The sequence below is a fragment of the Staurois parvus genome, unplaced genomic scaffold (genome assembly GCF_062004578.1).
Source record: "Staurois parvus isolate SC_StPar_1 unplaced genomic scaffold, SC_StPar_1.0 ptg000468l, whole genome shotgun sequence".
Classification (NCBI taxonomy): Eukaryota; Metazoa; Chordata; class Amphibia; order Anura; family Ranidae; genus Staurois; species Staurois parvus.
Genome location: NW_028318264.1, coordinates 2429145 through 2442508, shown reverse-complemented (window position 1 = coordinate 2442508; position 13364 = coordinate 2429145). Strand labels below are relative to the sequence as shown.

Sequence of the window (13364 nt, the reverse complement as noted above, 5' to 3'; positions counted from 1 at the left end):
TGAGGTGTGGTGCACTTTCTGAAAGCACATCAAACCCGCAGGATATAATAGAAGTCTATGGCTAAGCACAACAAACCTACAAGAATCAGTGTGAAAGCAGCCCTATACTATTATGCCCAGTGTATTGCTTCTCACTGACTGTTCTTTCCTGCTGCTTGCACCACTCTGGAGACTGCTAGCCAGGATTAGAGGTGGAGTGCAGTTCTTATCACTCCATATGGGACAGGAGCCAGCATTACAGAGGAGGCATTGGCTTAGCAGCTCTTGCTTCCTACTACAGCTCCAACTTTACAAGTAGTCCCTCTGCATTGCACTCTGCTTGATGCTCTGGGATGGCGGGTCAGAAAGCCCAGACTGCGATCTACTGGTAGACCGCGAGCTACTGGTTGCTGACAGCCCCGATAGGCATTTCCTTCTGTCATTCCATAGAAAGCAATGATAATGTCGCTCCACTTCCTTAAACTGAACATCTCCAAAACCGAGTTTCTTGTCTTCCCCCCAGCCCGGACACCACCCCCCATTGACTTCTCCATCACATCCAACAACGCCACCATCAAACCCGCCCCGCAGGCCAGAGTACTTGGTGTCATTCTGGACTCCAACCTATCCTTCCAGCCCCAAGTCCAATCTTTAACAAACTCGTGCAAACTCCACCTCCGCAACATCGCCAAAATCCGCACGTTCCTAACCCCAGAAACCACTAAACAGCTCATCAACTCCCTCATCATATCACGACTCGACTACTGCAACTCCCTCCTCACTGGCCTGCCTCACCGCTGGCTATCCCCGCTTCAGTCCATCCTGAATACGGCTGCCAGACTCATTCACCTTTCCAACCGCTCCATCTCCACCACCCCCCTCTGCCAATCCCTCCACTGGCTTCCGACTGCGCAACGGATCAAATTCAAACTCCTAACACTGACGTACAAAGCTGTCCACCATACTGCCCCGAACTACATCACTGACCTAATATCCAAGTACCTCCCAACACGCACACTCCGCTCCTCACAAGACCTCCTTCTCTCTAGTTCCCTGGTCTCCTCCTCCCATGCCCGCCTCCAGGACTTCTCCAGGGTGTCACCCATCCTCTGGAACTCCCTGCCCCAACCCATCAGATTATCACCTACTCTCCTCTCCTTTAGGCGCACCCTGAAAACCCATCTCTTCAGGGAAGCCTACCCCACCCCCTGCTAACTTGCCGACCTCCTCCACTCTTCCTACCACTCCATCCCCCACAGCTATCTCCTCCTGTACCACTATCCCCTCCCTCCTAGATTGTAAGCTCAAAAGAGCAGGGCCCTCGATCCCCTCATGTATCGCATTGTATTGGTATTGTTCTGTCACATGTTCTGTCCCCCTTTGTAATGTACAGCGCTGAGCGAACTATTGGCGCTTTATAAATACTGTATAATAATAATCCCGCCTAATCTGAATTTTAAACATCACCACTGTATTTGCAGAGTGTATCTTCTACCGTTTTATTGTCATACACCAAATGGCTTCCCAGTATATTCTATGGGCATTCCCTTCTGTCATTCCATAGAAAGCAATGATAATCCCACTTCATCTCAATTTTAAACATCATCAATGAACATGGAAAGTATGTCTGCTAAGGATTTATTCGGAATGTTGAATGCTTCTGACTCCAGGTCACATCTTGGCTCCCATTATACTCAATGGCCATTCTCTTTTGTCATTCACCTTTGTCACTCCATAGAAAACAGCTATAATCCCAAATTATTTCAGTTTTACAATCTGCTGCTCTGATTGGGGAACACCTGTGGGAAAGGTGAAAGTGCTAGAATTTCAGATATATTTCGTTTTCCCTTATTCTCTATGGGCTTCTCTTCCATGATGGTCTATGGGTACTCCACTGCCATGTTAAAGTCTATGGGCATCCCATTGTGTCATTCCTTTTAGTATGTCCCTTGTAATTGCAGCCTTGTACATCATGTGATTGTTAGGAAAACATCTAATAAAGGAGAAAAGAACTGATTAATAAATGATGGGAATGGAATCAGAAGTAAATGTCTGTGTATGTTCTCCCCCCACACACGTCCTGCCTGCAGTAAGCTGTGATCTGAGGGGTGTGCTGACAGCTCGGGGAGCTCCCACTTGTTAGTAAACACATTACCATGTGTCAGGGTGACTGCCAGTCCTCTATTGGAGCTCATGTCTTCACAATGCAGGAACAAGTCTTGCTGGGAGAGATGCTTACACTGTCACCCTCGCTTCCTGTGCCGGCTGACGTCACATCCTGTTGCAGCCTGGTCTCCTGTCTTCCCTGACCCCGCTGCGTCCATGTTTGTTAAGGGCAACGTCTTCTTTCTTTACCTCTTTCCTTCTTTCAGCACAGCTCTCCCTATAATAAGAATCAAGTAGGGATCTGCCTGTCTGGCTTTGAAAGCTGTACAGTGGTAGATGAGAAGAGATGGAACTTTGTAATGGTGGCACCCAACACAGGAATAAGATGATAAAAAGTTTGTTTTACTTGTCTATCCATATTTATTACTTATGTCAGGTGATCAATGTGTGATGACGATTTAGACAGCACTTTACATGCACTGAATTCACATTGGACCCGCAAGGAGCTTACAATCCAACGCCCCTAGTTCACATGTCCTTTAGATTGTAAGCTCCCCGACCCGGGCCCTCCTATTCCTTCTGTACTGAAGTGTATTGTAATTGTACTGTCTCCCTTATATTGTAAAGCGCTGAGCAAACTGTTGGTGCTATATAAATCCTGTATAATAATAATGTACATTAGCACTCTGTGGGGTTTATGTAGTAAAGCTGGAGAGTGCAAAATCAGTCTCATTTCTGCATAAGGGCTCATGTACACTGCAGCTGATAAATGCACGTTCAGGAGCTGTTCTGCGTTTCTTTCAGCAGCCCCTGAACTCCCCCTAATGTTTTCCTATGTGTCCATGTACACATCGTCCTTTACAGGCAGTTGAGTTTGCAGTCGTTTTTTTTTTAACGCACCAAACTTGTGTTCAGCAGTAGATTTTAGAGGCGTTTCAAACGCTAAATGCTTGTAAATGTGTGTAAACGCAGTTAACCGAGTTTATAAGCGTTTCTGTTTAGAAGCATTTTTTAACCACCTCCCGCCCTCCATACAGTAAGGTGGTTCTCTCGTTGTGGGAGGACGTCATATGACATTCTCCCATTTTCACTGCACATGCACGGCTCAGGGAGCGCACAGCGCAGCGATCGGCGGTGCGCTGTGTCCCTCGGACACAGAGGATCACCGATCACGGAAAGAGCCGAAGATGTCAGCTCGGTCATGTGATCAGCTGTGTCCAATCACAGCTGATCGCATGTAAAATGGGAAATGCTGGTTATCGGCATTCTCTCCTCATGAGCAGTCACGCTGACAGCTCGAGAGGAGAGCCGTTAATCGGCTTTCTGCAAAGAGGACATGTACACTGATCATCAGGGCACTGATGATCAGTGTGCCCTGATGATCAGTGTAGCCCCAGCAGTGCCACCTGTCAGTGTCCATCAGTGCCTTATGTCAGTGCTCATCAGTGCCTTGTGCCAGTGCCCATCAATGCCACATATCAGTGCCCATCTGAGCTGCCTTTCAGTGTCACCCATCAGTGCCAGTCAGTGCCACCTACCAATGCCAATCAGTGCCACCTATCAGTGCTGCCAATCAGTGCCACCTATTAGTGCCAGTCAGTGCCAGTAAAGTGCTGCCTATCAGTGCCGCCTATCAGGGCCAGTCAGTGCCACGTAACAGTGCCAGTCAGTGCCGCCTATCAGTGTTGCCTATCAGTGCCCATCAGTGATGCCTGTCAATGCCCATCAGTGCCACTTACCAGTGCCTCCTCATCATTGCCCATCAGTGCCACCTATCAGTGTCCATCAGTGCCCATCAGTGCAGCCTCATTAGCGCACCTCAGTGAAGGAGAAAAATCACTTATTTACAAAATTTTATAACAAAAACTAAGAAAAAACATTTTGTTTTCAAAATTTTCAGTGGTTTTTGGTTTAAGAAAAAAATAATACCACCAAAATAAAGCTCTATCTGTCACAAAAAAATGATAAAAATGTCATATGGGTACAGTGTTGCATGACCGCGCAATTGTCATTCAAAGTGTGACAGCGCTGAAAGCTGGAAATTGGCCTGGGCAGGAAGGGGTTATAAGTGCCCAGTAGGCTAGTGGTTAACTGTTTCATGTCCAAAGCCTTTTTTCATAATCAGAAATGCATGGAAAATGTTTTCCATGTACACAAATGGACCTAGTACACCAGCGCAGTCACTTCCAGGTGAAGGAAAATATGGTAGAACCATCATTATGCTCATGATGGGATCCATAGTGAATACAACCAGAAAAGACAGGTCATCTCAACACATACTGCTCTCCCTGCTTCTGCTCTCTCTATTTCGCTCAAAATTTCTGAAATAGTTAACTTTTTTACTATGTTTCAGTGCATTCTGAGCATGTGGTAGGTCTCTTGAGGTTATCTTTTAAAAACGCTTCTAAATGCACATAAACGCGGTATGCAAACGCGGCTAAATTGCCGTTTTTGAACCTACATTTTCCAGCAGTCAGTTTCCATCATTCAGAAGAGTTTTCCAAGCGTACATGAGCCTTAAAAGCCAATCAGCTTTCTGTTTTTTTTGCCAAAGCTTAATTGGACAAGTTGAGGTTGGAAGTTGATTGGTTTCTATGCAGATGTGAGCCTGATTTTGCACTTTCTAGCTTTAGTAAATAAGCCCCTATATGTAGACAAATGACAGATCCATGCCATGGCATCCGTTGGGGTCCTTTCACATGGGCGTTCTGTTTTTTTCATCAGTTCAGTCGTGTTTTTTCAAAGAAAAAAAAGGAATCAGGTCACATCTGTTTTTCATCAGTTTACATCCGTTTTTTTACATCCTTTACCAATGCAAAAAATGGACTATGTCCGTTTACATCTGTTTTTCATCAGTTTACATCCGTTTTATTTACATCCTTTACCAATGCAAAAACAGGTGCAAAAACTAACTGTATGTCAATGTACATGTATTTTTCATCCGTTCCAGGTTTTTTACTTAAGAAAAATAGGGTTTTCTTGTTAAAGAAAAAAACAATGTTAACAGATGCAGACATTAACAGATGTAAACAGATTGTCATCTGCTTACATCCACTAGTCCATAGAAATACATGGGTGTCCGTTTCTCATCCGTAAATGGAAAAATTAACATCCGAAACCCCCGTCTACCTCTATCTTCCAAAATATTGGCCTTTTTGAAATAACAAACACAGTAATATAGAGGTTGGATAAAAAATTTATTGCAGCATAACACTTTCGGTAGTAAAATAGTACAATTTGTACACATCAGACCAAAAAGAGGGACCTCTAATGCTATACAAAGCACAGAGGGAAATGGTCTCAGAAAAGGGACAGTTAGGAGCTATGTACACTAGGGACAATTTAGACAGGAGCCGATACACCTACTGGCATGTCCTTGGAGTGTGGGAAGAAACGTACACAAGCTCAGGGAGAATATGCAAACTCCATGCAGGCAGGGTCTCTTTGGTTGAAGCAAGCAATACGTGTTTCAGCCGAAGCTTCAGCTGCTGTCAAAGCAGAACTGTAGCATAGAGTTTCCAACAGGAGCAGGAGAGGACTATCATAGCCTGGACTGTCAAAAACCCTGTGGTGGAGGAATTGGACTACATTTTTTTAATAGTGTTTTATTGCACTGGACAGATGCACTTCCTTTCTCCTTTTTCGCACGGTAATCATACCACACATGTATCATAGAAAACATCAGAGAAAGTGCAATAATTCTAGCACCAGACCTCCCATATAATTCTAAACTTGTAACTTGCAAAGGCATTTAAAGCATCACCTATAGAGATTTTGTTAAGTACAATAGTTTGGCGCCATTCCACAGGCGTATGCAATTTTAAAGCGTGACATGTTAAGTATCTATTTACTTGGCATATCATCTTTTATATTTTACTAAAAAAATGGATATTACATTGTGTTTGTGTGCACCAACATTCATTACACCCTGTTCCAAATTATTATGTAAATGATATTTTTCTCATTTACCTAAATAATTGATGTAAATAACAGTCAGCATAATTCTCATGTTATCAACTATTAAGAGTACAATTCACATTTTATTGAACAAACCTCCTAATGATAACAGGATTTTTTTTAAACATAAAACACAATGCACTGTTCCAAATTATTACGCACAGTAAGTTTCAAAACACTTTATAGGTTGTAAAGAACTGAAAATTGTCATTTGTTGTGTTTGCAGCATATTTACTGAAATCAAAAGCTATTTCAATCAAACTTTTAACAACATTTTAACTTTTTAAACATTTTAACAGGTCACGTTACATTGTAACATAGGACCCCTTATTTGATAGCAGCTTCACAAGTCTTGCATCCATTGAACTTGTGAGTTTTTGGACAGTTTCTGCTTGAATTTGTTTGCAAGATGTCAGAATAGCCTCCCAGAGCTGCTGTTTGGATGTATACTGCCTCCCACCCTCATAGATCTTTTGCTTGAGGATGCTCCAAAGGTTCTCAATAGGATTGAGGTCAGGGGAAGATGGAGGCCACACCATGACTTTCTCTCCTTTTATCCCCATAACAGCCATTGATGCAGAGGTATTCTTTGCAGCATGAGATGGTGCATTGTCATGCATGAAGATGATTTTATTATGGAAAGCATAGTTCTTCCTTCTGAACCAGGAAAGAAAGTGGTCAGTCATAAACTCCACATACTTTGCAGAGGTAATCTTTACATCTTCAGGGGCTCTAAAGGGGCCGACCAGCTCTGTTCTGATGATTCCGGCCCAAAACATGACTCCACCACCGCCTTGCTGACGTCGCAGCCTTGTTGGAACAGGGTGGCCGCCCACCAACCATCCACTACTCCATCCATCTGGACCATCCAGGGTTGCACGGCACTCATCAGTGAACAGGACTGTTTGAAAATTAGTCTTCATGTATTTTTCTGCCCAATGCAGCCATTTCTGCTTGTGAGCATTGGTTAGTGGTGGCCGAATAGAAGGTTTATGCACAGTTGCAAGACTCTGGAGGACTCTACACCTTGATGTCCGTGGGACTCCAGAGGCACCAGCAGCTTCAAATATCTGTTTGCTGCTATGTAATGGTATTTTAGCAGCTGCTCTCTTGATCCGATGCATGGATCTGGCAGAAATCTTCCTCAATGTGCCTTTATCTGCACGAACCCGTCTGTGCTCTGAATCAGCCACAAATCTCTTAATAGTGCGATGATCACACTTAAGTTTTCGTGAAATATCTAATGTTTTCATACCTCGTCCAAGGCATTGAACTATTTCACTCTTTTCGGCAGCAGAGAGATCCGTTTTCTTCCCCATACTGCTTGAAAATGGTGCTCTGCTTAATAATGTGGAACACCCTCCTTTAGTAGTTTTTCCTTAAATTGGGCTCACCCGCCAATCTAATTATCACAGGTGTCCGAGATTGTTTTCAGTGATCAAAAGAGCCCTGACACACAATGCCATCCATGAGTTAAACTGAAAAACAAAATATTTCATCTTCGTGACACTTAAATAGATTTTGCATAATAATTTGGAACGCGGTGTAAAGTGTTTTTTTACCAAAAACGTTGCGTTTAAAAATGCTGCACAAATCCCGTGTAAAATTAAAAATTGCAGCACTCTCCATTTTATTCTCTAGGGTCTTCTGCTTAAAAAACATATATAATGTTTTGGGGTTCTAAGTAATTTTCTAACAAAAAAATATGATTTTTACATGTAGGAGAGAAGTGTCAGGAAAAACTTGGAAAGCAAGTGGTTAATGTACTTCTAAAGTCAAAAAGGGTTTTTTTTTATCTTAAAGTGTTACTAAACCCACAACAATAAAATCAGTCTGTATATGGAGTAAAGCATGCTTGTTATACTCACTGTGGAACCTAAGGGGTTAATCCTCTGCATTGTGTAAAACCGCTTTTTGATCCTGATTTCTCTGATCCTCCCCTTCTTCCAGTGTCCACCTCTTATCTCCTGATAAGACATATTGTGTGGAGTTACTCTGTACATGCTCAGTTTGGTGTGTATTGCTAGAGTGTTGTTTTATTTTTTCTTGGGAGAGTGCATGTGATCAGCACAGGACCAATCAGCACTGTCCATACGGAGGTTAGGGGTTCTGCACCTTCCTAGAGCAGAATAAAAACTCCTACAAGCTTTAACCAGAGCTCTGCTGGACCCTGATAGGAGTCACAAGACTGCTATATACTGCTGATGAGAAAAGGTATTTAGCAGTTATATTTACTAAAATAATTGCATTTCCATGTTCTGTGTAGTGTAAAATAAACTTATCTGCTTGTTTGCAACCCTCTGCCCTTTTTCTGCAATGAACCACTCCTGTGCATATGTAGAAGTGATGTCATCCTGCACCAGCCAATCAAGACAACCAGTGATTCTAAAGGTTGTAATTAAAAAAAAAATTAACAAACATGTTATGCTTACCTGCTCTGTGCAATGGTTTAGCATAGAGCAGCCCCGATCCTCTTCTTTTTTGGGTCTCTCGCCAGTGGTCCTGGCTCCTCCCCCCTGCTGGGTGCCCTCAATAGCAAGTCTCTTGCTATGGGGGCACTCGAACAGGCTCACTCCCGAGCCACGGTCCTGTGAATGGACTTTGTCCATTCACACACAGAGCGCAGCTCAGATCCGCCCCCTGCTCTCTCCACATTGGCTCACAGGCCATGATTGGCCAACGAGGAGAGTGAAACCCGTGAGAAGGTGATGTGATCTGAGGAAGGGGCAAATCCCTGAAACATGTTATCATGATGACCGGCTTCTCTCCTTTGGTTTGAGTGCTCCCCTAGGCTTCCAGGTTGCTCTCACTAGCTCTTGTTCAGGCAGTCTCTTGCTTCGGTATGACATAGCTGGATCTGGGACACGTGACTTCTGGTGAACATGCCATCTTAATGATCCCAGCGGCTGCCATCCACACACCCTTCTCACTGTCCTGGTCTGAGAAACCTACTGTTGGGTCCAGGATCATGTGTCATCCTCCAGCCTCTGGGAATGTGATGTATCAATCTGGAAACACCTACATGTCATGCATTTTCACCCAACATTAAAGTGAATGTTAGTTTTAACTGTTCCTGAGCTTGTGACTCTATTGACTTCCTCAAGGTTGGAAGTGCTCCTTTGTGGTTTTGTTTTTATTTACTAAAGCTGATTTAACTCAAATTCTCATGCACTTCTGTATAGAAACCAGTCAGCTTCCAGGTTTTATTGCTAAAGCTTAATGGAAGAAGCTGAGGTTAGAAGCTGATTGGCTGCCATGCTCAGGTGGCCCAGATTCCGAGTGAACCAGCTTTAGTAAATAAAGCCGGTGCCTGCCTGGGTCAGAGGCCCCTCCCCTCTCCACTGTGTAGCTGAACTGCTGGCTGGAAGAGCAGAGGGAGATTCTGCAGGCAACACAGAGCTGCAAATCTCCCCCTCATCCCCCACTGCATAGTGAACTCCTAGATAGAAGGACAGAGGGAGATGCCAGGAAATACAGAGGTAAGTGGCCATGGGGTGATCAGGGTACCTAAAGTACATTGCTGTGTGTGTGTTGGGGAGGTAAAGAGATACGCTGTGGGTTGGGGGTGTGCTGGGGGGGGGCAGTTGGAGGTGCAGAGATGTATGGGGGGGGGTTTAAAGGTGTGCCGGGGGGATATGGAGGATGCTGGGAGATGCAGAGGTACATGTAGGAGGTGCAGTGATGTGCAAGGGATACAGAAGTGTGCTGGGGGCTATGGAGGCATGCTGAGGGGTACAGATGCATTTCAGGGGGCATAGAGATGTGAAAAGGGGTACGGCATTAGGTGGTTCTTGTAGAACTACATCCGTTTTAAGTGCCCCACCCCCAAGGAGGGAATTTTGGCCTTGTGACCACTGTAATTGGATGTCACAGCGGCCACATGATCGGAAAGCTCTTGATCGCAAGTAACGATTGAGAGCGTTCCATTACCCACCAGGAGTGCATTCTTGGCACAGCTTTGTTGACATTTTGGTACGAATATATGCAGACTTTCGGCATTAAGACCTACCCGCTTACAGACCGCATATATGTATGGCCGCGCAAAAGGTACTGGTCTACTGTTACAAAGGCTATCCCCCCTTCAGTCTATTATGAATGCTGCTGCTAGACTCATACACCTTACCAACCGATCAGCGACTGCTGTCCCTCTCTGCCAATCCCTCCACTGGCTTCCACTAACCCAACGTATAAAATTCAAAATACTAACCACAGCTTACAAAGCCATCCACAACTCTGCCCCTAGCTACATCGCCAACCTCATCCACAGATACCGCCCAAATCGCCCACTCTGCTCCTCCCATGATATCCTCCTCTCTAGCTCCCTCATCACCTCCTCCCACGCTCGCCTCCAGGACTTCTCCAGAGCCTCTCCTATCTTCTGCAACTCCCTACCACAGCATGTCTGGTCAGCCCCCACCCTGTTTGCCTTTAGGCGTTCTTTGAAAACTCACTTCTTCAGGGAAGCCTACCCCAACTCCACCTAAGAACTGTACTTGAATCACCTCCACCAGATCATCCCCCGCAGCTATCACCTTTTGTATCACCTCCTCCTTCCTTTAGATTGTAAGCTCCATGAGCAGGGCTCTCACATTCCTTCTGTACTGAAATGTATTGTAATTGAACTGTCTCCCTTATATTGTAAAGTGCTGCGCAAACTGTTGGAGCTATATAAATACTGTATTATAATAATAATATTGGTACATTCTCTGCCTAAAATGGCTGACAGAAAACATGGCAAAAAAAAAAAAAAAAGTGTCCCTGAAATTTTTTTGGAAAGGTTGGTAACTATACAGGAAGGGGTCTCACTGCAGAACATGTGAAAGGGCCCCAGGACCATTGGCAAAGGTCCTGCAACCAATGGAAAGGGCCCAAGGACAAGGTCCGGGGGGCCCTTCATGGTTTCTTGCATTGCGGCCCTGAAGGTTCTAGTTACACCTCTGGTCTGATCCCAAGGCCTTGGATTCTTATGCCTTAAGTGATGCACAGTTATCACATGAAACACTTGTTTTGAGTGATGGCGACTTCACATCTGGGATTAGACAGTCATATAACCAGCATAAAACCTATACATTTCAAATGGATGACTAGTGAAAGTTGAGCATGTAATTGCTTGGGGCCTGGTTACCACAGTCATCCATTTTCAGATCTTCCTGCAACCTACATTCTAAAAATGACAGTATAAAAAAAACCCCATATGTATAAAAACTCAAACCGCACAGTTTAGATTTTCAGTATAACTCATACATTTTGCCTCAGTTGCTGGATGACTTAAACCAATAATAAACCCATAAGCAAACAATTATTATATTGCAGCTTAGCAATTCTTAGATTTAATGGCTGCATTCGTTTTCTTTTTTTAAGCTGTGCTTCCTTTATTTTCACCTGGTGATCTAGCCAGTAAGTCTGTTTTTCAAAAGAACAAGCTCTTACAGATGTATCAGTTTACAGGGATGAAACAAACCAACCATTTACCGCTGACAGGGGTGCTTACAATGGTCAGCTTTTACTTATTCATGCAAAACCTTTATCCTAAATGGAAAAAAAAAAAAAAACGTTTGCTGTAACTGCTTATAAAAGATGGCTTCAATTTGTTAGTGTATTTAAATCTGCTAGAACATTTAACACTACCCTTCCCCCTCCTCCCACGACTTATAATGCTGCTGTCTGACAAAATTATATGACTTTTCTTTTTAACAGAAAAATTATAAGATCAAAATAAATATATCAACATATCCAACAATACAAAAAAGTGTCCAAAATATCAAAATTATCAAAAATAGTCCCCACAAATATAAACCATTGTACTCTTTCTGCAAAATTTCCTTCTCAACACCCGCAAATCCTGATGACAAAACACCTCAAAAGAAAAAAACTCTAACGTGTCTGACGCGTTTCGTCACTTCCTTCTGAAAAAGACGTATCGATGCTAACCGGAAGTGCGATCGCGGCCATCTTGGAAGTGGGAACATGTGGCCAATGTTTCCCTAAACTGGTCTACACCTGTATCCCTTTGAGGAGGAGCTGCTTCACCCAAATTTTAATGTAAGTTGTTAAATAAAGGAAGATATTGTTTGATCTACCATTTGTAACTGTGGATTTTCTCATGAGGGAAATGGAGGAATAACCCTAACATTGGATGAAACCTGAATGATGAGATGTTAACCCAGAGTGGTGCTAAGCCTTGTCATTTCTTATATAGGGTAATTATCCATCAGCACACGAGTTGGAGAGTGCTGGTTTGGGCTTAAGGTGTACACTGATGTATACAGAGTGTGGTGATACACATTTTGCAGTGATAATTTTGAGTTTGTTCTCACTTATTGTGTAGTTGACACTTTGTGTGAGTGTCTTTCACTTATATCTATATTTATATATTTATTTTAGGTACACAATAGATTATTTGCATGTGTATAGATACTCGCTTATAGAGTATACACATTTATATAGATTTTGCATGTTGCACAGCGAGTGGCACGTGTGTTTTAATTATTTAAAAGGTATGACACTATGTTGAGTTTTTTTCTTTTGAGGTGTTTTGTCATCAGAATTTGCGGGTGTTGAGAAGGAAATTTTGATGAAAGAAGAAAGAGTACAATGGTTTATATTTGTGGGGACTATTTTTGATAATTTTGATATTTTGGACACTTTTTTGTATTGTTGGATATGTTGATATATTTATTTTGATCTTATAATTTTTCTGTTAAAAAGAAAAGTCTTATAATTTTGTTTGTTTGGCCTTCAAGGGTGGAGGTGGATAACTTTTCTGGGATATTGTATTGGGATTTTTGCTGTGTATTTTGATATATGTAATGCTGCTGTCTGGCATGCCCCCTGTGCACCTTTATCCAGAGTGGGGGCACTTTAATAGAGGAGGTGTATTATTGGCCAGATCACCAGGTGAAAACAGAGTGAAAGACTAAAAAAAAAAAAAAAAAGTAAAAGTAATGCAGCTACCACATCTAATGATTGGTATTACCACTTTAATGTTTTTGACAGCCTTTTGTTCACATCAGGCGGGTTCTGCATTCCAATATATAGTCTATGTAAATGGAAAATCCCTTGAAAAGGTCAATTGCAGGCCCAGAGGAAATCGGCTGCTAATCAAATACGCGGGTCAGTGAATTTTGAATCTCAGAATCCTCTGAAAATGATGACATAAAACACAAGTTCAAAGCTCGACACAGATCTTAAAGGTTGTTGATTCCCTTACATAGCACTGTGGCTACAAGGTGCCATCAGTCTGTGGCTACAAGGTGCCATCAGTGTATAGGCAATGACTCAAGGTTATCGAAGAACAAATCAAGGTTTAGGATTTAGCTGGA

General features: G+C 43.0%; 1 protein-coding gene across 2 annotated transcripts in view; it reads right to left on the bottom strand.

The window, feature by feature from the left end:
* Nucleotides 1-2250, bottom strand: part of BAG1 (BAG cochaperone 1) — a 59672-nt gene extending 57422 nt beyond the window's left edge. For both annotated transcript variants that reach the window (XM_089689050.1, XM_089689051.1), the window contains exon 1: nt 2135-2250. In XM_089689050.1, the coding sequence (XP_089545176.1) occupies nt 2135-2174 (40 nt within the window). In that variant the 5' untranslated portion in view covers nt 2175-2250. The remainder of the gene's footprint in view (nt 1-2134) is intronic.
* Between the last annotated feature and the right edge of the window lie 11114 nt (nt 2251-13364).